This window comes from Bubalus kerabau, chromosome 11, assembly GCF_029407905.1.
Source record: "Bubalus kerabau isolate K-KA32 ecotype Philippines breed swamp buffalo chromosome 11, PCC_UOA_SB_1v2, whole genome shotgun sequence".
NCBI classification, from domain to species: Eukaryota; Metazoa; Chordata; class Mammalia; order Artiodactyla; family Bovidae; genus Bubalus; species Bubalus kerabau.
Genome location: NC_073634.1, coordinates 52965266 through 52991122, shown reverse-complemented (window position 1 = coordinate 52991122; position 25857 = coordinate 52965266). Strand labels below are relative to the sequence as shown.

Below are 25857 nucleotides of genomic sequence, written 5' to 3'. Positions count from 1 at the left end.
GGCAAAAGTAGTAATTAATATGACAATGCACTGGCACAGGACTCAATGAACAGATCAAATGTTGTACTGGATAGACAGCCCAGAAACACACTGTGCATATGGGGAACTTGACATGTAATAGCAGCATCATTTAAAATTGGTCAGGAAGAGGGAGATTATTCCATAAATGATCCTGGGACAACTGGTTATGCCAAACTAAGATCTTTATCTCATATCACTACAAAAATTAAATCACAGATGGACTTAATCATCATTAAAATTTTAAATTATCAACCTAAATGAAATAATGGCTCTAAGTAGTAATTGAGCTTCCCTGGTTGCTCAGTGGTAAAAAATCCACATGCCAGTGAAGGAGACGAGAAGATCCCCTGAAGAAGGGAATGGCAACCCACTCTAGTATCCTTGCCTAGAGAATTCCACGGACAGAGGAGCCCAATAGGCTACAGTCCATGGGGTCACAAAGGAGTCACATAACTTGGCAACTAAACAACAAGTAATAATTAGCTTCTGTGGACATTCCTTTCAAAAAAAGACAACCAGACACAAGGCGTTTCCTGATGGCAGTGCACACCACTTAGGAAGTATTCTTGCCAAAAAACCTCAACCCTGAATGTGATCACACCTCTAGATCTAACCACTCTTAGAGGGATAGGGGAACATGTGTAAAATCACCAAAGGGACACTGTCAGCAAAAGCCAGACTCCGGGAAGCCTTATGGGACAAACAGCCTGGTTGTTCCAACAAATATATTACAAAGGAGTGGCAAAAGAAACACAGAGGGAGACTACCATCGAAAGAGATCCAAGAGACACATCACTGTTGCAAGGTGTGGACCTGATTTGTATCTCAAACCAAACAAATGGTTGCTATACATATATCTACTGTAATACTGCTATAAAATGTTACTCAAGCACTCACCAAGGCACATGCAGGGAATGACATGCAAAGATAAGGAGAAGGGAGATGTAGGCATTCTCTGCTGGGGACACCCCCAGTCTCCCCAACTTCCAGGCAGATGAAGTTTGCTGTGAATGCCAGAAATAGCAGCACCCATCTTGAGGGCAAGGCTCTCTTCTTCTCATCCTGGTCTTGGTCCCCTCACACAGGCCCACGATGAAGAAACTGCAAAACTGATCTCTTACTTCAGATGTCTCAGAGCTGAGGACAAAATACCTCTGACTCAGGACCCCAGTGCCTACCTGCTGGGTGGAACAAAGGGTGGATGGATGGATGGAGACAAGCCAATGGACAAATGGATGGGTGAATAGAGAAATGGATGGATGACTGGAGGGAGACAAGCATATCGACAAGTGGATGGATGGGCAGATGGATAGATGGATGGATGGATGGACAAGCAGATAGATGGATGGATGGATGGACAAGCAGATGGATGGATGGATGGATGGAAGGATAGATGGAAAAGCAGATGGACAAATGGATAGATGGATGGACAGACAAGCAGATGGACAAATGGATGGATGCCTAACCTACCAACCACATCCCCTGAGTCTCACTAAAAGCTCAGGCCTCAATCCTTGTGCAATGCTCAGAAACAGACTGCAGGGAGATTGAAACATAATTTCTAAGGTTATACAATGTCTAAACTGGACAAGTCCTAAAGGATCATTTGTTCTAACATCTTCATTTTATGGAGCATAAAACTGAAATCCACAGAGGATTGTTGCCTCTTTAGAGGCACAGACAGGTCTGGAACCCAGATGTCTTGACTCCTGGTACCATGATTTTTATATTAAGGGGTTGTTCTTTAACACTTTTTTCCTTGTATCCTTAACTAGGTCATTCAACCAACTTTGTGGTGACTGTCCTCTTACCCTCCAAGCGGTCGAAAGATTACTGGATTGCCAAAGGATCGGCTTTGCTCTGCCAGCTAAATGAGTGAAAACATACCACCTCTGTGCTGAAAAAGAACCAGACCAGAGATCTTTCCCTAATGGGGAGAAAATTCTGTATAACTTACAAATAAGCAAAAGGGCTTTACTTGTAATCTGGCGTAAACGCAGCAAGTGTGGCTTTTATTTCTTTTATAACCTAGAATAAAGTGTTCGAGTTCCTTCTTTCTGCTTGTGATTTAAACTCTGATGTGAAAGCAGTGGGTTTAACCCTCACATCTTAAGCCTACTCCCCCTCCTGCATGTGAGAGGCAGCTTCCCATTTGTAAGGAGTTGGGCCCAGCATGAAGGGGCAGAGAGGGGTTGGGCAGAGTCAGAGCTCAGGACTTCCTCATCTATCAGGGCTTCTTTCCTCTTTACATGAATATGAAAGGCCCAGTGTACGTGTCAGTCACATGGCCCTAGGTCCTTCCATTTCTAGACCAAATTAAGAGCCCAATGCATGAGATCTGGGCCCATGGTGACATTCCTCCACCCTGTGGGGCTGGATTGCAATTCTTAGAAGAGCCTGTGGTGCTCTCAGGAAAGAGCAGGTCGCTCCTGCCCAAGTACAGAGGAACTTTCCACTTTAGGATGAAACTACTGGGCTTCCCTGGTGGCTCAGATGGTAAAGATGGCTCAGATGCCTGCAAAGCAAGAGACCCAGGTTGATCCCTGGGTCAGGAAGATCCCCTAGAGAAGGAAGTGGCTCCCTACTCCAGTATTCTTGCCTGGAGAATCCCATGAACAGAGGAGCATGGCAGACTACAGTCCATAGGGTTGCAAAGAGTCAGACACGACTGAGCCACTAACATTTTCAAGTGAAAACTGGCCAAGTCCCCCCCAGGTGCACTGGCGCCCCTGCCACCTCAGAGGTTGCTGGGCCAGTGCTGACATGGAGCAGCCACTTTGGGGTGGTTTGTTTTTTACATTTTTATTTATTTGGCTGTGCTGGATCTTCATTGCTGTGCACAGGCTTTCTCTAGTTGTGGCGAGTGGGGGCTAGTTTTGGTTGCTGTGTGTGGGCTTCTCCTTGTGGTGGTTTCTCTTGTTGCAGAGCACAGACTCTAAGCATGTGGGCTTCAGAAGTTGCAGCACACATGCTCAGTAGTTGTGGCATTCAGGCTTAGTTGCTCTCTGGCATGTGGAATTTTCCCAGACCAGGGATCGAATCCATGTCCCTGAACCCATGTCCCCTACATTGGCAGGTGGATTCTTATCCACTGTACCACCAGAGAAGTCCAACCACTGTGTTTTGCAAACCATTTTGCCAATAGAATCTGTTGCTTCCTTGCCCTAATATGAGCCAAGAACGTGGGTACCACTCAGCTAGGATGTGGACCTCTGGAGAAGGCCATGACACCCGCTTAACAGGAAATTGAAAGAACAGGATCAGCCACAGTAATCCTTCCCTCCTGTTTACCTCCCCTCTTCCACCTTCATATTAAAAAACAGAGACATCACTTTGCCGACAAAGGCCAGTCTAGTCAAAGCTATGGTTTTTGCAGTAGTCATGTCTGGATGGGAGAGTTGGACCATTAAGAAGGCTTAGTACCAAAGAATTGATGCTTTCAAACTGTGGTGCTGGAGAAGACTCTCGGGAGGCCCTTGGAGAGCAAGGAGATCAAATCAGTCAATCCTAAAGGAAATCAACCCTGAATATTCATTGGAAGACTGATGCTGAAGCTCCAATACTTTGACCACCTGATGTGAAGAGCCGACTCATTGAAAAGACCCTGATGCTGGGAAAGAACTGAAGGCAGGAGAAGTGGACGACAGAGGATGAGATGGTTGGATGGCATCACGGACTCGGTGGACATGAGTTTGAGCAAACTCCAGGAGATAGTGAAGGACAGGGAAGCCTGGTGTGCTGCAGTCTATAGAGTGGCAAAGACTCAGACATGATGGAGCGACTGAACAGCAACAACCCCACCTTCATCCCCTTACCTACCAAAGTTAAGAACAGACTCATGTCACTGAGAAGCAAGGAGCACCACTTACATCAGTGCAGAAATCAGCAACTCCTCTTGGTGCTTCAAGAAGGAAGAGGTACTTCCTAAGCTGTAGGAGTGGCTGCAGCTGCAGAAGTCAGATGGTTGACATTAGGCACCTGAGCAGCTATAATCCGAGGTCAGAAAGCTGCAGGAAACTGTGCCAACCTGATGCAGAGCCTAGCCACCACACACACTTGTGTCTGCTGGAGCCAGCACATAACTGCCACCACTATTGAAGAAAACGGTCTTCTGCCCCTTTCACCTTCTGAATCTCCCTCAGTGTATCTCATGAGAAGACTCTCGATCACAGCAGCAAGGGTATCTGTGAACGTTCAGCCCTCCCACCCCAGTCCTCCCACAGTGGGCACGGAGTGGAGCAAAGGTGGTGGACATGGGTCCTGATTGCCATCACATTACTCTTTCTGTGGGACCCCAAAGATGTTCCCGGCCCTGGAAACGACAAAGAAACTCTTTGTCATTTCTGAACCCACAGAAAGTCTCTGGGACTCACAGATTTAGAAAATAAACTTACAGTTGCCAGGGAGACAAGGATAGGGAGTTTGTGATGGACATGTACACACAACTATATTCAGAATGGGCAACCAACAAGGACATGTATAGCACATGCAACTCAATATTATGTGGCAGCCTGGATAGGAGTGGGGTTTAGGGGAGAAAGGATACACATACACATGGCTGAGTCTTTTTGCTGAACACCTGAAACTACCACAACATAAACTATACACCAATACAAAATAAAAAGTTTGAAAAAAAGAGAGAGAAAGTCTCTAGAAAGGAAAGCAGAGCTGCAAGCCCAGGCAATCAAGGTAACCAAAACAAGATTAGGAACAAACACATCTGCTGCTTATCAGCCCCGTCCAAAGAGCTGCTTAGAGGCCCAGGAGAACCATGAAGAAACTCGGCCACATGTAGGAGTTCCTGGTCGGTAACGAAGGTGGAACACGGGGAGGAGGATGGGAGGCAGGGTGGAGGGAGTGCGTGGAGACTAGCTGAAAGTTTCTATTTCAGACTCAATCAGGGCAGTTTGGCTCTTACTCATTTTTTAGAGATATTCCCCATAAGACTTTATTTGGAAAACACAAAGACATATAAATAATAAATAACACACAGGACAAGGGTAGGAGGAGAGTTTGAAAACCACTTTCTCTCACAGCACCTCTGACAAACCCTACCATCCACCAGTCTTCACATGTGGATGAAACATCCTCACGCACTATACCCGGTGAAAGCATCTGTCAGAGTGTGGGAGGCACCCTAGTCACCAGACCTTGAACAGAGAGGAGCAGAACAGAAATTCCAGGGCCTGCTGACTCCACTGCAGCCAGAACCAGGAGATGATAGAGAGAAGGGTGGCAGAAAGAAGGGGCAGGGTCCATGGCTTCAGGCAGGCCCAGGTGTGGGGCTAGGAGTGCAGCAGAGGTGGGATTCAGAGCGTGTGAGAAAAAAGTTGCCCAATTGATATACACAATGTAGGGGGGGAAATCTACACAAAAAAATGATTTTCATACAATTCATTTACAATTAATTATTATCACACAGCTCATTATGTTACAAAACTACGCACTTCCCCCAAGCACTGGTAGATAACCCAAAGTCATTCCTTGGAAAAAAGAATCAGTGCTGGCTTTTATTCTGAGTCTCTTTTGAGTTGGGCCTATCAGGGCCAACCCAGAGTGTGGAGTACAGGAAGGGCTGTCCTTCAAGTCCAAGGGGTCAGGGTCTTGGCTTGACTCCTCTGGTCAATATAGGAAGTATGTCTCTGTTTGGAAAGTCAGCACCAGCTCCCAGAATGCAGGAGTCCAGAGAGACAGGCAGGTACTGCTGGCCACCATCTAGCTGTGGGGTTATTGCCTGGGATGAGGAGCAACAGATCGGTGGAGATGTGCCTGTCCAGAACAGGGACCTTGAACTGCGGGGCTGCAGCATTCGTTGACAAAGAAAAAGAGTCTTCAGGCACAACAGGAGCAACTAGACACTCCAAGGCCCCAGGAGCCTGCACGGCTTTTTTTCACCTCTCTTCTCCCAAGACAGGACTGGATTTCAGTATGTTAATAGGGTTCCTACATCCCGGCCTTTTTACCCCAGCCACAAGAAAACCAAATGGTACAGGTGCGAAGACCAGCACGACGACTTCCCTCAGCTCTCTGCTTCTTGGTTCAAGGACTATTAAAACTAGGTTACTCAAACTTGCTAGTCATCAGCATCTGGGCAATGTCAGGCAAGGACCCTGACCACACACAGGCACCACCAAGCCAGTATGATTCTTCCCTAGCTCTCTGGCTCTCTATCCTATCCCAGCGTGGGTCTGGTGTGAACACCATGCAGCCATCTCAGGTCAAGACAGTAGGAGCCAAGAGGCCCATGACCTCAGGCTCACCTGGTCCTTTCAGCTCAGCTCAGGTGTAACATGCCCAACACTTGCATGGCCACCTTGAAAGAAAAGACCCCAGACTGAGAAGGTAATAAACAGGTTAGTGTATACCTCCATCAGTGAAGGATGGTTAAATTTAATCTGGATTCCCCTCCATCAGAGTGGACAGAAGACCTCCCCCCCATCATGCCCCAGGGCTGTGAGGAACAGGAAAGGCTGCTCCCTAATGGTGGGGACACTCACCCCAACCACAGCCCTGAACCTCTGCCTAAGCAAATAAGACCCACATTCCTGGACTGCTGTTTACTCGCACTTATGGGGTGAGGACCCATCAGGGGATGGGCTTCTGGCCGGCGCAGTTGCCTCACTTCTCTTCCAGTCGGACCCACTGGTCGCTAAACTGCCGAAAGCCCTGCATCTGCTGCAGCCACCTCCACTTCTTCTGGAACTTTCCTGGTGCTTCCCCTGGCAGGTGGGCACTTCTGGGCAGAGACACGTGTGGCAGCAACAGTGAGTGCCCCTTAGACCCAGTTTCCGGTACTAGCGCTTCAGGGGCGGGCACTTCTGTAGCCAAGATGGCAGAAGAGGCAGTGGGTTTCTGGAGAGGAAGGGCAAGGGATTGAACATCCCACAGCATGATGCCCTCCCACACCTTTAAGGCTCAGGACCTCACAAAGGCAGATAATGTGAAAGTTTAAGAAGGCTGGGGAGGCAGGGGTCTGGAAGCCACCTGGAGAAGAAGAGACCACTTTTGAAGCCTTGTTTTTCCTTCATATGCCATCATTGTATTCTCTCCAGATCCCCTAGCTCTGGGGAAGAAATGTAAGATTTCTTTTTAACTGCTTATAATTACTGCAGTTGCCTAACAATGGATCACCACCATCTAGAAAGTCACTGAAGATTACAGCATTTAAAGAGGGATGAAAAATATTTAAATACTATTTACTTAGAACAACTGAAGTGGTCCTTAACCCTGTTAATCCCTCCTGAATCCCTGTAAGGGCCGTGCTCTTAAAGAGACTCTTTAACACCCACAGAGCCCTGCCCAGATTCAAGTGTCATATGCTCAGAATCATCCTTAAGGATTATCACATGGCTGCCAAGAAGGGGAAGAAGGAAGACAGTCTCTCCACAGCCAATGCCCTGGGCCCCCTCACCCACCCCTTCACTGTGGGTGTCTCCCTAGCTCTGGGTTGTTAGCCCCTCATCTCTTCTTCTCCCTGAAGAGGAGCATCTTTGGAGACCTCATGCTCCCTTTCGGCCTCACCTAAGAGAACTCCAGACAAGATCACCACTGAAAACTCTTTGATGCAACCCTCATAGAGCACAGTCAGGACAGCTGCTGCAGCCACATACACCAAACTCCCCAGGATCACATGAGAGGGGAACCCAGGTCTTTGCGCTGGTTCTTACAGACTCTGATAGAATTAGGGGTGGGGGCACTGAATGGATCTGTTGCAGGAAGGGGGACCCCTTCTAGGGCCTGTAAGTGGTTGTCTAGTACCCAGAAATGAATTAACCCGAGGAGACACATGAGCTGACAAAGCAAGAGACTTTATTGGAAAGGGTGCCCTGGTGGAGAGCAGTAGGGTAGGGGAACCCAGGAGAACTGCTCAGCTCCTGGCTCGAAGTCTTGGGTTTTATGATGATGGGATTAGCTTCCAGATTGTCTTTGGCCAATCATTCTGACTTAGAGTTCTTCTTGGTAGTGCATGCATTGCACAGCTAAGGTGGATGCCAGTGAGAGGGATTCTGGGAGGTGGTAGGACGTGTGATGTCTCCCTTTGACCTTTCCTGAACTCTTCTGGTTAGTGGTGGTTTATTAGTTCCACGTTCCTTAACAGAACCTCCTGTCCTAAAATAACTCACGCAAATGGTTACTATGGGCCTGGCCAGGGCGGGCGGTTTCAGTCAGTGTGCTTCCCCTAACAGCTCCCGGCAGGGGAAACTGCACGAACAAAGAGGAAGGGGCTGGAAAGCTAAAAGTAGGAGAAGAAAAGGCAGAAAGAGAAGGGCGGTACAAGCAAAGGTTCTGAACTGTCTCCTGACTTTGATGAGCTGGGTCACTTTCAGTTTTTTCATCAGTAAAGGAGAAGAAACCACCACCTCAGAGGTTGGTTTTGTTACAGAGTCCAAGCCTGCTCTGGTCCCCACGCGAAAGGCCAATAAATCTGAGACAAGGTGTTAAGACAAGGAAGGAACTTTATTCCAGAGCCAACTGACCAAGAAGATGGTAGGTCAGAACCTCAAAATAACTGTCTTGTTGGGGCCTGAATGCCAGGTTCTTTTATGGATCAGAGATGGGCGGAGGTGAGGAAACAAAGTTAAAATACCATTTAATTCCTGCAAATATCTCCTAGAATGGCAAGCCTCAGATATGGGGATGTGTTAGTTTCAGTTCCTTACAGTCATTTCATGGGTGGTGTGAAATGGAATATCTCCTGTCATATCAACAAACAAAGATGTCATATCTATCTGTGATTCTGGCCTCCCGAAATGTGAATTTCTGGGCCACTAAGTGGGCAGACAGGGGCACCGGGTGCTGCTCCATTTGCCACACAAAGAATTCAGGAATGTCACAGTCCTTCTCAGGTGGGTGGGGTAAAGTTATGTCCCTGAGGCAGGTCATTAGGTATGCCCATAATAACAAAAGCGGCAAGGTAAGGGTTAAAGCCACAGAAACAGATCTGATGTAAATTCAAAATTAACCCTTCCCAGTTACAGTTTTAAGGATTGAGTCTGTGTGAACCAGTTAGCACCAATCAATCCATAAATATTCCTTCCTCCCCTGGGAAGTGTGAGCAGCCCCGTAAATGATAGGACTGGTTCTTAGCCCTCATTGGGTGTCAGAATCTCATGGACAGATTTTTAAAATATTGACTCCCTTCCCTCAGGGGCAGGTGTCAGGGTTAGAGGCAGATTTAAGGAGTCGGGGAGCAAGCAGCAATACACACACACACACACACACACACTTCCACACTCTGACAACCCAAAGAGAGAGTGACAAATCCCAGCCTTGCCAGTCAGCCTGGGGTCAGAGGCTGAGAAATGATCAGAGGGTCCAACCCACTCTGCTTTGCCCAAGCACTCAGTCCAGGGGGTGAGGAAAGATCCACGGATTCTATTCCTCTCTGGCTCTCCCCTCAGAGCTGAAGAAGAATAGGAGAGAAAGATGGCTGGAGACCTGGGGCCGATTTTTCTCAGTGCGGGAAGGAGAGGAGAAGGCACTGCAGACAGTGGAAAGGAAGAGCATTAACAAAGGTGGAGAGGCAACAGCAGGGACATAAGGTTTCTGAGGCAGAATATCAGAGGCAGAACTGGGAAAACATGGGGTCTGGGTGCCAAGGCATCAGCATGAAGAGAGCAACAAGAAACCCTGAAGGCTTCTGGGTAAGAGACACTTGCAAGATTAGTCCCACAGAAAGGTAGGAGGAATGACTACAGGACGATGGCCTTAGGAACAAAGGGGGCAAATCCGAGAGATGTTTTACTCGAAGAAGCTAGAGGCCTGGTGAAGGTGGAAAATGAGAAGTCTTAGGTGAGGGCTTTTGTAAACTAGAAAGTACTGTGTGAGGAACTATTGTTACTGATACACGGAATGCAGGATGCCGAGAGAGGTGGGGGTGAGACAAGCCCAGGATGTAGCCAAGTTTTCCCACTGAGGGAGACCCAAAGAATCCTGGCTCCTAAGATAAAAAGTGGACTCCCAAGGAGGAACTTCTAGAGTGAGGGGATAGCGGAGGACCTGGTCTGAGACAACATGAGGTGAAGGTGGGTCTTCCGACGAGAAAGAGGGCACCTGGAGAAGGGCAGGCATCAGGCAGACACCACAGCTGGATCCCACCTCCACTCCCTCAGCCCAGCCAAGGGCTGGCATTTTCTTCCTGGAGTCCTCTCACCACAGCCGAGGGCTCTGCCAGGAGGGGGCGCTGGTGACCATGATCTGGAGGGAGTGAGCCAGGAACAGAAGGTATGCTACCAGCTGAACTGTGTTCCCTTAAAATTCACATGCTGAAACCCTAACCCCTGAACCTCAAAATAGGACTGTGTTCGGAGACAAGAATTTTAAAGAGATTAAGTTAAAATGAGACCTTTAGAGTGGGTCCTAGGCCAATCTGACTGGTGTCCTTAGAAGAGGAAATGTGGACACAGGGACACCAGGACTATACTGAGGAAAAGCCACATGGGGATAGTGAGAAGGTGGCCATCTGCAAGCCAAAGAGAGAGGCCTCAGGAGAAGCCAAAACTGCCGACACCTTGATCTTGGATTCTAACCTCCAGAACCATGATAAAATTAATTTCTACTGCTGAAGTCACCCAGTCTGTGGTGTTTTGTTATGGCAGCCCAATCAGACCTACAGAGGTGGGTGGGAAGGGCCACCCAGTGCCCACAGGGACTGGACATGGGGCAGAGACTAGCAGGTGGCCAGCATGGGGCGGCAGCATTGCTGAGAGTAGGGGATCCTGGCCTCCTGAATTCTTTACAGAAGGGTCCACGGGGAAGGAGGCTGACTCTGCATAAAAAATGAGAAATAAACAGACCTGGAGGGAGGAAACAGCTTAGAGAAAGAGAAGGGGCTTTGCTGCTGTCTCAGAGATGGGTCTGCAGGCATCCTGCGTCTCTGCCCCACCACCCCACCACCACCCACCACCACCCTCCACCTTACTTTATGACTGACTCCACCACATGCCTCCCTAAAACTTCACAAATGTCCAGGTCAAAGACAGAGCATTGAGCTGAATTACCCCGCCTGGGACTCAGGACCACAGAGCAGAATTACCTTCACCTTCGTGTCTTCCCCAAGCTCTGCTGACAAAGGCCACTGGAGCCTCTGCTGCCCAAAGTGCTCCACCAGCCAACTTGTCTGACATAGTCCCAGCCACATGGGGGCACCAGCTGGCCCAGGGGCCAAGAGGTTGCTTACTGGCCATTGCTGAGGCCCTGGGAACCCCTTGGACACCTCTCGCTCTGGTGCCCAGGCAGCCCCATAGGGGACTTGGCTCCCCTAACTGCTCCCCAACCAGACTGAAGCACAGGAAGGTTATTTGTTGATGGGTTGTCCAACGGGGGAATGTTCTACTTCCCAGCCTTCCCACCACAGAACACGGAAAACTGCTGTTGCCCATGAAATGCCCTGTGGTGAGACAAATGATCAGAAATGTGGCAGCTCTTGTGGCCCCTAAACACACCCCCCAAACACATGCCCAAGGACCAGGAAATAACCCTGCCAACCCCCTCCCTCTGTCCAACTCAGAAGTTCGGAAAGCTTCTGCCATGGGGCCACAGCGTGCAATAAGCAGTGTCTCAGAGATGAGGACTCAGGATCAGAGCCGGGCAGTGCGCTGCCCTGAGCCAAACAGGTAAGGAGATACCGAGTCCCAACCTTCCACCTCAGAGTCCAGTGTTGGAAGTCCTGACCATTCTGTGTAAACTGGGCATCTCAAAGACCCCGGCCCCTTTCTGCCCTAGGTATACTTATAAATGCACAAATAAATCCTCCATTTAGCAGAAGCCACCATAGCTGCAAATCTCAACCTGAATTTCATATCGCTTTTTTCTTTTTCAATAAAAAGCCTCAAAGATCAACCAGACAAGCTTACGGTGGCATCTTAAAATAAGTATTTTCAAGGGGTAGATCCTGGGATTCGTATTCTTCCGTTTCAGTCTTTGATGCTCAGAACTGACATGATCTTCCGAGGTCACGATGTCCCCTTCTGTGACAGTTGGCACATTAATGTCCTAAATAGCTAATTAAATTGCAGCATACCATCCTCTGATCCAGGAAAAAAACTTAGATGGATTGTTATTATCTCCACTTGAAAATGGAAAACAGGTAAAGCAGGTTCAGGACTTCACACACAAAGCAGCAGCAAAGCAGAATCTAAATCCAGGCAGCTTGGCCCCAGGGTCTATGCCATTTTGACAACAGAATACTTAAGAGCTAGAGACCAGGAAAACAAATGAAGGTCCATCCGTACTCTCCCTTGTCCCGACTCCACTGCGAGAAGAAGCAGAGGAAACTTAGAACCTGGGGAGCCTGAGGGTGGTATTTAGAGGCCAAGGTACTGGGCTCTACTGCATTCTTGGGTCCAGCCATAGTCTACGAACCCAAGATTTAAGAGGGGCAACTGACTCAGAGCTTCCCAGGTGGCTCAGTGGCAAAGAATCCGCCTGCCAATGCTGGAGACACAGGTTCAGTTCCTGAGTTGGGAAGATCCCCTGGAGGAGGAAATGGCAACCCACTCCAGTATTCTTGCCTGGGAAACCCCATGGACAGAGGAGCCTGGATGGCTACAACCCATGGGGTCACAAAGAGTTGGACATGACTGAGCGACTGAGCATGCATACGTGCAATGGACTCAGAAGAAAAGAACATTGGCAAGGCCCGGTGTAGAAGTGAGCAAGCTCATGTACAGAGTATGCCCAGACGTGGGGAGGAGGACTGAGCTTGCAGAGTGCTGCAGGGATGGCTCTCACCCCCTGCCCCACTAGCCATTACCCAGTCCATGTTAACAAGGAGAAACCACAACAGTAAAAACAACTAACATTTCCTGAGTATTACAAGGTGTGCGGCACTGTTCTTGGTGCTTTACACAACATTCTGCCTCCCCCCAACCATCCTATAAGGCAGGTGTATTATTAACCCCCTTATCCAGATGAGGAAGAGGCACAGACAGATTAAGCAAATTGCAACTCAGACCCAGGTGGTCTGGCTCCAGCGTCCACACTCTCAACAAAATAGGAATGAAAACAGTAATTGTCCAGTGAATGAACAGTCCCTATCAGCAACTGTTATCATTATGGAACATACTATACTGCATAACTTCAATTTCCTCCTACTCCAAAGAGAAGTGCCACATCTCATCTTTCACCTGCAGGTCCACGTGACAAAAGCTGCTGCTTCCTTTTAAACCTCTGGAGCTTTCAGTTTGGACTTATCCTCACTTTACAATTAAAAGTGTACTAACCACACAGGTTTTTAAATCTCACACTGGCAAGGCGAAGAGTTTGGGAGCAATTTCTGAATTTCTGTGGTTCCCTCTGATCAACTCAGCCTTCAGAAAGGCACCGAGAGAAATGGACACACGCGGGGGAGGAAGCCGCTCCATGAAGACAGCTGAGCCCTGGTGGCTTTCCAGGACACTCTCAACACCCGGAGGGCCCGGGGACTGTGAGGTCTCTACCCAGAGCTGCAGCTGTATGAAGTACCACGCCTGAGAATCAGGCAAGCCCAGTATCCCAGTATCACCTGTGCCATCCATCCAGCACTGTCTCCATCTGGAGGGCCGGCCCTCCTCACATTGGCAGGCCAATGTCATCTCAAAGCCTCTCCTGGTCCCTCTCCTGGTCCCTGCTCCCAACACCCCATCATCCCAGCACTGGACATCTGGGAAGCTCTTAAAACATCAGCCAGCAGGAGTACGGGGCAGAAACCCACACTAAGGAGGCGGGCAGCCTTGAGCACCCAGCTCTCTCTTGTTTCATCTCTCAGACCTAGCAAGGCTACTGGAACAAAGTCACCAGCTCCGAATCCTAACAGAGAGCCTCCGCCATCCAACTAGGGGACAAGCCACGGACACCTTTGAGACCTGAGCCTCGTCAGGGTGCCTGCAGAGCAATGGTTGACAGCTCATTGAGACAAGCTTGACGAGGGCAGTACAGCACAGTCTGCCATCCAACTACAGCATCCAACTACAGGACTCAGGAGAAGGAAACTCACTCCCAGACCCACCCAGGACTACCAAGCCATTTGTTTCAAGTAGAACTTTTCAACAAACAAGATGAAGTCTGACTCTTTATTTTTTCTAAAACAGTTTTATTTGAACATTATATTCATAACATAAAATTTATTGATTTTGGGATTTGGGGAACATTCATAATGTGTGTGCAACCCTTACCACTAATTTTAAAACATTTTCATCAGCTGAGATTGTGATAGGGTTTGCATTGAATGTGTAGCTCAATTTGGGAAATACTGCATCTTAACACTATTTATTATGTCTTCCAGTCCACAAACATGAGATGTCTTTCTATTTATTTAGATCTTCTTTAATTCCTTCCAATGATGTTTTTAGTTTTTATTGTACATCTTGCTCATTACTAAATTGAGTCCTAAAGATTTTTTGTGCTGTTGCATCTGGAACTGGTTTCTTTATTTTTAACCTTTTTTTTAAATTGAAGTATAGTTAATTTAGAATATTAATTCCAAGTGTACAGCAAAGTGATTCAGTTGTACATAGATGGGTTCTTTTTCTAATTCTTTACCATTATAGTTATAAGATATCAAATCTACTGGAAATGGTTTCTTTATTTCCCCATTATTCATTGCTAGGGTATAGAAATATAAATAATTTTTGTATTGATCTTATATCCTGAACTCAGTTAATAGTTTTAATAGGTTTCTCTGTGTGTGTGTGTGTATTACTTATGATTTTCTATACCTAAGATGATGTCTTCTGAAAACAAAAACTTCACTTCCTCCTTTCCAATGTGAATAGCTTTTATTTCTTGTCCTTGTCTAATTTCCCCGAAGGCTACAACCTTCAGCACAAGGTCAAAGAGAAGTGGTGAGAACAGACGTCTGTGTCTTGTTCCTAGTCTTAGAGGGATTCAGTCTTCTTCATTAAATATGATATCAACTATGGGTTTTCATAAAAATTTTTTTAACAGGTTGATAAAGTCCCCTTCCATTCCTAGTCTGATGAGTGATTTTATCTGTAAGATTCCATTTTGTCAAAAGCATTTTCTGCACCTATTGAGATGATCTTGTCTTTCTTGTTCTTGATTCCATCAATATGAGATACTACATTGATTGAGTTTCAGATGTTGTGGTAAACTGATTATATAACCCCTAGAACCTGTGAATATCTTATTGTTGGTTTAATCACTAGGTCATGTCCAATTCTGCAACCCCACAGACTGTAGCCCGCCAGGCCCCTCTGTCCATGGGATTCTCCAGACAAGAATACTGGAGTGGATAGCCATTCACTTCTCCAGGGGATCTTCCCAACCCAGGGATCAAACTGGGGTCTCCTGCATTGGCAGGCGGATTCTTTACCGCTGAGCCACCAGGGAGAAATTTTACATGGCCAAAAAAAAAAAAGCAGGTAGGTAGTTTGCAGATATAATTAAGCTAAGGATCATGAGACCAGGAGATGACACTCGATCATTCACTCTGCCGCTTCAGAAGTGTTTCTCTCCAGTCACTGCATCTGGTAATAAAAAAGACCAAGCCGGGTGACTGGTCCAATTTCAAGAAGCAAGTGGAAGAACTGAAAGAAGAAAGCAAAAATTCCTTCTGCATATTACCCAGCCTCCGGCATTTCCATCCTTAATTCTGGAAGCTGCCAAGGTATGTTAGAATCGCTCAAGAAATACAGGAATACATTTCAATATTCCCAAAAAAGGAAATAATTTTTCCAGTCTATCTCCATGTACACTACTAAGAGTTAATAGCTGATGTACCTTAGGCTTGGGAGGCTCACAGGTAGCACAGAGAAGAAAAATTTTAGGGGAAGGTAAAACACAGAAAGGTGCCAGGAAAAAGTTGGAATTAAGTGCCAGGTAAATGCCTTTCCAGCCAGGGAGTGTATCAGGAAACCCTCGTGGAAAGAGAGCTAACGTAACAGGCACCAGCCCATCCAGCAGAGTTTCACACCATCAAAGGGACACTTAGGGAGTTTGGGATGGACAAGTACACACTGCTATATGTAAAATAGACAATCAACCAGGACATACTGTATGGCAAATGGAACTCTGCTCACTTAATGTTATGTGGCAGCCTGGATGGGAGGGGAGTTTGAAAAACAGATACATGTGTACGTATGGTTGGTGCTCCCCAGGTGGCGCTAGTGGTAAAGAATCTGCCTGCTAATGCAGGAGACACAAGAGATGAGGGTTCGATCCCTGTGTTGGAAAGATCCCCTGGAGTAGAAATTGGCAATTCACTCTAGAACTCTTGCCTGGAAAATCCCATGGGCAGAGGAGCCTGGCGGGCTACAGTCCACGGAGCTGCAAAGAGTTGGACATGACTGAGAACACAATACACATATGTATGGCTGAGTTCCTTTGCCGTCCACCTGAAACTATCACATTGTTAATCAGCTATACTCCAATAGAAAATAAAAAGTTTAATTTTAAAAAAGTCAAAGAAGGCATCACTCCTCTCACACATACCAGGGCCCTCCTCAACATCCCCTCCTTGGCAGAAGCAGCAGAGTCCTGAGTCTGATCAGAGAGAACCTGCAACTCACCAGCTCCAAAGGCAAAGAAAAAGCCTTTGTCAAAGAAACGCCTCCAAATGGGCCTTCACACACTTCCCCATCTTCTACTTTCTCTTGTAGATAACCTTCCCCGGAGGAAGTAGCTGTCAATCTCCTGAGCAGTGAAGCAAGCCTACAGTGGTAGTGTGGCGTTAATAAAATTGAAAACGTCTGTCAATATAAAGAGAAATAAGGACAACAGAGTTATGAACGAAGTTGCTTAATTTTGAGCATCATATCACCCAGCCCAAAGAGTCAAGACATTGTCAAGAAAAAGAAAAATATTGACACACCATTCTGGGAGCCCCCTGCCTGCTGTTTTTCCAGACTGTGGTATCATTCCCTGTAACCCAAGTGAAAAATATTGAATCAAGTGCCCTGAAAGAACTCTTAGGCTATTTCAAACAGTATTTGTTTTTCCACTTAAATGATTCTGTTTGATGCCACGTGTTTCTGTTTGATGCCACGTGTTTCTGTAAGGAAACAATTTTTTCTTTTTTTTTTAACTTTAAACTTTTTATTTTGTACTGGGGTATAGCTGATTAACAATGTTGTGATAGTGTCAGGTGAAAAGCTGAAGGGACTGTATTTAAAATGGATAGCTAACGAAGACCTATTGTATAGCACATGGAACTCTGTTCAATGTTAAGTGCCAACCTGGATGGAAGTTGGGGGTTGGGAAAGAAAGGAAACAATTTCTGTGCACAGCACATCCACAGTTGTTTGGTTTTTTGGTTTTTTAATTGAAGCATAGCTGATTTACAACACTGTGTTAAAGTATATAGCAAATGATTGTTATACATATATTTTTTCAATCCTTTTCCATTATAGGTCATTAGAAGACATTAATACAGTTTCTTGTGCTTTATAGTGAATCCTTGTTGTTTCTCTATTTTATGTATAGTAGTTTGTTAATCCCATACTCCTAATTTATGCCTCTCTTCCTTCTTTCCCTTTTGGTAACCATAAGTTTGTTTTCTATGTCTGTGAATCTGTTTTGTAAATAAGTTCTTCTGTATTATTTTTTAGATTCCACATATAAGTGATATATAATATTTGTTCTCGGTATGGCTTACTTCATTCAGTATGATAATCTCTAGGTCCATCCATGTTGCTGCAAATGGCATTACTTCATTCTTTTTATGAGAGCATAATATTCCATTGTATTTATGTACCATCTCTTCTTTATTCATTCATTAATGAACACTTGGGTTGCTTCCAAGCACATAGATGGTTTTAACTTGTTTTCAGATCAGATCAGATCAGTAGTTCAGTCATGTCCGACTCTTTGCGACCCCATGAATCGCAGCACGCCAGGCCTCCCTGTCTATCACCAACTCCCGGAGTTCACTCAGACTCACGTCCGTCGAGTCAGTGATGCCATCCAACCATCTCATCCTCTGTCGTCCCCTTCTCCTCTTGCCCCCAACCCCTCACAGCATCAGTCTTTTCCAATGAGTCAACTCTTCACATGAGGTGGCCAAAGTACTGGAGTTTCAGCTTTAGCATCATTCCTTCCAAAGAAATCCCAGGGCTGATCTCCTTCAGAATGGACTGGTTGGATCTCCTTGCAGTCCAAGGGACTCTCAAGAGTCTTCTCCAACACCACACTTCAAAAGCATCAATTCTTTGGCACTCAGCCTTCTTCACAGTCCAACTCTCACATCCATACATGACCACAGGAAAAACCATAGCCTTGACTAGACGAAACTTTGTTGTCAAAGTAATGTCTCTGCTCTTGAATATGCTATCTAGGTTGGTCATAACTTTCCTTCCAAGGAGTAAGCGTCTTTTAATTTCATGGCTGCAGTCACCATCTGTAGTGATTTTGGAGCCCAGAAAAATAAAGTCTGACACTGTTTCAACTGTTTCCCCATCTATTTGCCATGAAGTGATGGGACTGGATGCCATGATCCTCGTTTTCTGAATGTTGAGCTTTAAGCCAACTTTTTCACTCTCCACTTTCACTTTCATCAAAAGGCTTTTTAGTTCCTCTTCACTTTCTGCCATAAGGGTGGTGTCATCTGCATATCTGAGGTTACTGATATTTCTCCCGGCAATCTTGATTCTAGCTTGTGTTTCTTATTCACACACAATTTTTTTCATAAAAATAACTACATATTTACATACTTTAGAATCAACCATTATGATTCAATTACCAAATACATGAAAATTCTATAGACATTCAGCTGATTTATAAATTCCATACCTTTATATTTTCCTTATTTATTTAATTCCTGTTTCCCCCTCATGCTTTCTCCAGTGTTCTCTACCCTACTGGTAAAATATTTCACCTGATTCTGCTGCACATGTTAACCAGTTTCAGTATTTTGGCTAACAACAGGGTGCTGTTACACCAAAACTGTGCCAACCAGGGGTGGTTTTGACAACACAGTGGCTGTGGGTGAGGCTGACACACCACTTTCTCTCTCCAGCCCCAAACCTCGGCCTCCCCACCCCGCCCCTCCTCTCCTCCTCTTAACCTTTGCCCTAGCCCAATACAGAAAAAGACATCCACCTTCCTCCTTCTCCAACTTCCAGCAACCTCCAAAAGACCTTTTGAAAATCCTCACTCTCTGCAAATGAGTGTGCATGCTCAGTCATTTCAGTCGTGTCTCACTCTTCATGCCCCTAGGGACTGTAATCCACCAGGCTCCTCTGTCCGTGGGATTCTCCTAGCAAGAACGCTGGAGTAGGTGCCATTTCCTAGCCCAGGGCATCTTCCCGACCTGTGGATGTCTCTTGCATTGGCAGGAGGGTTCTTTAGCACTAGTGCCACCTAGGAAGCCCTCACTGTCTGTAATGTAGCCCTCAGCTTCCACTTTATGGATAACAGCTGTCCTGCTATTGCCTTGCCATGATATTCTTTCATTTCAAGTCAAATACCTTCATCTTCCCCTTTGTCATATTTTTTTTAAGTCATGTCATTTATATAAGATCCTCTTGTCCATTTTCCAAAAATCTCTTCTCTTCTGCACAGCACTCCCTTTGCCCCAGTATCCTCTCCACAGAAACAGCCCCGAATGTACAAGGTGGTTGCCTCCTGCCATCCTGCCCCACCTTCTAAATGCCAGACATGACCTAGGACCTACACCACTCAGACACCCGCCTGGCCCTCATTCCACAAGGGCAGGCACCTTCCATCACCCACAGGGGCCCTGGGAGCAGGACAGGCAATGAAGAGCCATAGGAGAGGAACACATGAGACATCTACCCACTAATGGCTCTGTCAGCCTTGCCATCTGCCCATTGTAACTTGCAAGCCCCACCCCCCGCCCATGTTAACTTCTATCTACAGCTTCAAATTTTAATTTCCCAGTTGATCTTGACCCTTCGCCCCACTTCTGCCATCCCCACTCAGAGTGCACCATAAACTCTGCTGTGCTTTCTGGAGTGTATTTCTTGTTTTCCCCTTCCTCTTGTTTGCTTTGCCTTGGTTCTACTTCCTCCCACTCTAGACTCCCTGGAAAGTTCATTTTCTCTTTTGACATTTGCAGGGCAAGTCCCTCTCTGTGGGACATTCCTTTTTTGCATCTTACACTTACTCACATTGGATGTGACAGGATTCCCAGATCTAACAGACCCAGACAGCATCACTCGCACCCACCAGCCCCCACCCCTCCTTCCCTTCCTCCTACAAGTTGGGGAGACAATACACTCCCCCAAATCAGAAGCTAGGCTGGACTCACCACTTGCATTTGATCTTAGTAGAGGAGGGAAGGAAGCCAGGGTCTGTCTCAAGGGACGCTTGTTGATCAAAGCATAACAAATACCCATCCATCTCCCTCCTGTAGCGAGGCCTCCTCTGAGGCCTGGCCAACCGCTTTCTTCCCTAGATGGTCCCCAGGTAAGGCCTGTCCTGTGTCTACACTCATGGCACTAGCTCCACCACATTCACTGTAACACTGCAGGATGCAATCTATGTCTGGAAATGCTAGCAGCCTCCCCAGCTTCTTCTGTGTGCCCCGCCTCCCACCCCATTGTAAGAATATCATGAAGACTTACTGTTGTATTGTGCTCACATGTTTCTGAAAGCCACCAAAAGTCACAACCAACACTCTGCCCCACCATTTCTCAAACGTTACCTAAGTCAGCCAGGAAGCTGTCAGACTCAGACCCCTTCCCCTCTCTGCAGGCTGGTTCATGACGCCTGCTGCCCAGTCCCATGAAACTTTATCCTTTGACTTCATCTGGAATGAATTCTCCCAATGTTCCTCAGTTTCCTAAAGAATGTCTTTGTTGACTGCAGCATCTCACTCAATACATACATCGGCACAGTTATTTTTAGAGCCCTTCGTGACCTCAATCTTTTGTACACAGGATGTCCGGGTGTCAGCAGGTAACGTCCTTATTCTTGCACTTAAATGTGTGCTGAGCTGGGCTGGGGTCAAGGGCTCTCATCTGGGAGCTGTCATGGATGAAGATGATGGAGCCGAGGTCCCCACAGTTCCAGTATTTGAGAAGGTCCTCTGTGTGTAGGGGACCTGAAAGCTGCCTGCTCGCAGGCTCTCGCTGCAGGCGGGTCTGGTTCAAAGCAAAGATGATCTGAGGGGAGAAAACACAGGTCTTTTTAAGTCCACTGATGCAGCAAAAATAAGCTGCCATCTTAATTCTTCTGTCCGTGGTTGGCAAATAGTCTCACCTGTGTTGGTTATGTAAGGACATGGACCCTGCTGCTGAAAAAAGGAATTCAAATCCCTGGATGGTGTCCAAAGAAAAAAAAGAGGAGAGTTCTGCCCACATCAGCCCATCAGATGACACCTGGGAGACTGACAACCTGGAACTCTCTCATGAGAGTGACCAAGATGGGAGGGACCCAAAGAGCTGGCTTGTGAGGACCAGCTGAAGCTGGGGAAGTGAGGCAGGAACACACACATACCAACAGGTTCGAATTATATGAACAACCAGACAGGATTATACACAATACACACAGGTTTTTTCCCAACCATCAGGGCAGCATTTGCGGGCTAATGAGTTCATTTGGTCCACGGGATGTTAATGAAAGTTATTATGGCAATGTGTGTGTGCGTGTGTGTGTGTGTGTGTATGCACTGTCGTGTCCAACTCTTTGTGACCCCATAGACTATAGCCCACCAGGTTCCTCTGTCCATGGGATTCTCCAGGCTAGAATACTGGAGTCGGTTGCCATTTTCTACTCTAGGGGATCTTCCTGACCCAGGGATCAAACCCACATCTCTTGCAGCTCCTTACCACTAGTGCCACCTGGGATGCCTCAATTATGACACAAGAAAGGAGAAATGAGGGCTACACAAAATCAAACAGGTTTTTATCTTTTTAAAATTTTTTTTACTTGATATATAGTTTGTTTACAATGTTGTGTTAATTTCTGCTGCACAGCAAAGTGATTCAGCTATACATATATATATAGATAGATTATTTTTTAATATTCTTTTCCATTATGGTTTATCACAAGATACTGAATATAGTTCCCTATGCTATATAGTAGGACTTTGTTTATCCATTCAATATATAATAGCTAACATCGGCTAACCCTAACCTCCCACATCCTCCCACCCCCTTGGAATCCACAAGCTGGTCTCTACATTCATGAGTCTGTTTCTGTTTCAAGGACAAGTACACTTGTGTCATATTTTAGATCCCACATATAAATGATATGGTATTTGTCTTTCTGATTTATTTCACTTAGTATGATAATCTCTAGTTGCATCCATGTTGCTGCAAATGGCATTATTTCATTCTTTTTCATGGCTGAGTAATATTCCAGTGTAGATATGTACCACGTCTTCCTTATCCATTCATTGGTCAATGGACATTTCGGTTGCTTCCATGTCTTGGCTATTATGAATAGCGCTGCTATGAACATAGGGGTGCATGTATCTTTTCAACTGTAGTTTTGTCTGGATATATGCCCAGGAGTGGGATTGCTGGATCATATGATAATTCTATTTCTAGCTTTCTGAGGAACCTGCATGCTGTTTTCCATATTGGCTGTACCAACTTACATTCCCATCAACAGTGTAGGAGACAAACAGGTTTTTATCCTTACAAAACTCCCCAGAGTCTTGACACACTAAAGTGCACTGTGCTTCCCCCTGAGGAGGGGCAGGGTGTGCTGGGTTTCCCAAGCTGGTTTTGGGTACACATCACAAGAGAAGGGTTGCCCAGAACATCTTTGGGGACAATCCAGACTCAAGGAGTTTTACAAAGCTGTGAACTCTCTGTGGCACTGGACAGCTAGATCAGAGAGGGAAAGACAGAGAATATGGCACCAGGTGGGAACTGGGTCAGACACCCACCACAGGGCTTCCCTGGTGGCTCAGCAGTAAAGAATCTGCCTGCCAATGCTGGAGACATGGGTTCAATCCCTGGGTCAGGAAGATCCCCTGGAGGAGGGCATGGCAACCCACTCCAATATTCTTGCCTGGGAAATCCCATGGACAGAGGAGCCTGACGTGCTACTCTTTGCAACCCCATGGCTATTTTGCATCCATGGGTCACAAAGAGTCAGACATGACTTAGCAATTAATACCACCACCACCCTCCACAAGACTTCTGACAGCACCAGAGATTCTGTGGCTTTTTCTTTCTCATTCACCCAAGTATGGATGCGGATATATCACCTTTGACAGATACCCCAGTAGGCAGTGTATAGGATACTGCCTTTGCTGGAATGCTTGCCCCACCCCCTTGGCTCAAATGCAGGCGGGGCCTGTCTGACTCTGAGGTCTTCAGCAGCAAGTTTTCAATTCTCTGGAGATAACACATTGCAAGTCTCAAGCCATCCAATGACACTGTGCAGCCCCCATCCCCTTCTTTCTCCTTCCATGCTTTCTCCTCTTCATTCTGAGTGGCCAAGAGGCCAGGAGTCTTGACACCTTGCTCCTCACAGGCCACTGTGCATGGGCCTGCCTACCACACACCCTCCTTCAGCATCCTTTCCGCCCTCAGTTACTCTGTCCCCATCAGGGCCTTAACCAAAGAGAGAAGGGGTGGGTCCTTCTTTATAAAATCCCCTTCTCTCCTCTCTTCTTTCCACATGCCCCCTCCATCAGAGACACCTCCTCCACCTTCTCCCAGAGGCCAGCTCCCCAAGGATCTATAGACCAGCCTCTTCTGTCTTGGGACAGGACCCTCTATGGGCCCTGGGGGTTCTCACCTATTCACAAGAAACTAACAAAGCCATACTAGGATGTTTCTCTTTGCTATAATTAAATTTTGAACAAGCATGCATAGCATACATAGCAAAACTATGCTCTGTTCCCACCCTTCCTACCCCTCTGCTGGTGACATGAGTTGACAGAGGCAGATACATCCATTCATGGACAGGTCTGCAAATTCTGGTCTAAGTGAGGAAACTCAAGATGAGCTTCTGGGTTCTAAAACCATAAAATGAGGACCTATCCACACCACCGGGAATTGCTAAATGACTTACGATCAGCTGGAGGAAGGAATCTTCAGAGGGGAGTGCCAGGAGGCATTATGAAGTACCTCTCAGGTACGCCATGCCCCAGGCTAAGGTCTCACATGTTCCATCTCAGTCTAACTCCTCCAGATCCCCAGGCTCAGCTCAAAAACACTGGCTGATGGCTTTGGATGTTCTAAAGACATTAAGGACAAGCCCAGGTTATCTGTGGCTAAGAGACCTTCCTCCAAGAGTTGCCACTGATTCTGAAATGCTTGGTATTTAAAGAAGACTGAGTCACTCATTCTAATGGACACAGCTGTCTGCAAATTGGGGAATGCTATATGGACATACGTGCGTGTATGTGTGCTAAGTCACAGGGACATTATACATTAAATAAAAACTTTGTTTATTCAGGCCCTTCTCAACATATTAAGTGTCCACCTGTTCATGAGAAGTTTAAAAAGACTTGCTGGGATAGTAGTCTTTGGTTTTGATGATTAAGCTTTAAAGAAGTTTGCATACCAAAACTAAGCCAATAACATTAACGATTTTCCTCTAAAAAATCTTTTTATCTTTTATTTTGTATTGGACTATAGCCAATTAACAATGCTGTAATAGTTTCAGGCAGACAGCAAAGGGACTCAGCCATACATATACATTTATCCATTCTCCCTCAAACTCCCCTCCCATCCAGGCTGCCACATAACATTGAGCAGTTTCATGTGCTGTACAGTAGCCCCTTGTTGATTATCCATTTTAAATATAGCAGTGTGTACATGTCCATCCCAAACTCGCTAACTATACTTTCTCCCTATCCTTCCCCCCAGCAACAATAAGTTCCATAATATAAGTGATTTTCTGAGTGCTAACTATAGACCCTGCTAAATAGTTCACTTCTGTGCTCACTTAATCCTCTCAACATCCTGAAGTAGTAACTATTTTTAAATCTATTTTTAAAAAGAAGAAAATGAGGGGAAAGGAAGTTAAATAACTTGCTTATGATCACAAAGCTTAGTAAACCAAAGTGTCCCCACAAAGTGTGTGAACGGAAACAGTTCAACACCAGGACTTGAGATCTTCACCACCAAGCTGTACACGAGGTATGCTGCATAACTGACTTTTGTCACATGGTCTAATTTAAATTATTAGGCTTACAGTAAAGACCTAAGAATCTGAAACTGGAAAGAAGAGAGGGAGGGAGAGAGAGTGAAAGAGGGAGAAAAGAGGGAAAGAGGAAGGCAGAAAAGGAGACAGAAGGAAGGGCACACAAAAGCTTTTTTCATCCAGGTAAGTGCAGTAAGCACACTATATCTAGAAAACAGAAGATGTTACACAGAAGACATTTTGAACTGGCGATAATTTCAACACTCGGGTTATAATTGGTTTTAAAACCTGTGAGTATATTTTGAGTTTATTTCCTTTCAGTTAATGTATTTTATGCAATCGATTGTATTATGTATAAAATTATTGCATGCTCAGTCTCTCACGTCTGACTTTGCTACTCCATGGACTATAGCCGGCCAGGCTCCTCCGTCCATGGAATTTCCCAGCAATACTGGAGTGGTTTCCCATTCCCTTCTCCAGGGGATCTTCCCCACCCAGCCATCAAACCAACCTCTCCTGTCTTTCTTGAATTGGCAGGTAGATTCTTTAACACTGCACCACCTGGGGATCCCTATATATAAATTACTATATGTGTATGTATGTATATATATATATATATATGTATTATATATAAAATTTAGTATCCTACGCTTTTTGTGTGACAGTGTAAGCATTTTGCCAGAGTATGGAGTCCTTAGCATCACACTACACGCCATCATTTAATTAAACTATCATGAATAACACCATCAAGAGCATCCAGGAGCAGAAAGTTCTTTCTATTTTCTAATTATTTCCTTAGTATAGATTCCTAAGACAAGGCCTACTGAG

At 46.0% G+C, this 25857-nt stretch overlaps 2 protein-coding genes and 1 long non-coding RNA gene across 3 annotated transcripts in view; 2 read left to right on the top strand and 1 right to left on the bottom strand.

The window, feature by feature from the left end:
* The window catches only part of DNAH6 (dynein axonemal heavy chain 6), a 279939-nt gene extending 278039 nt beyond the window's left edge, over nt 1-1900 (top strand). Inside the window, exon 77 of the mRNA XM_055540370.1 lies at nt 1797-1900. Coding sequence (XP_055396345.1) covers nt 1797-1900 — 104 coding nt within the window. The remainder of the gene's footprint in view (nt 1-1796) is intronic.
* The window catches only part of TMSB10 (thymosin beta 10), a 225675-nt gene that overhangs the window by 117890 nt on the left and 81928 nt on the right, over nt 1-25857 (top strand). The window lies entirely within an intron of this gene.
* On the bottom strand, nt 20555-24046 carry LOC129623200 (uncharacterized). The gene is made up of 2 exons (XR_008700392.1): nt 23953-24046; nt 20555-21083 (listed from the first exon to the last, which is right to left on the bottom strand). It is a non-coding gene; the product is annotated as an uncharacterized LOC129623200 (long non-coding RNA).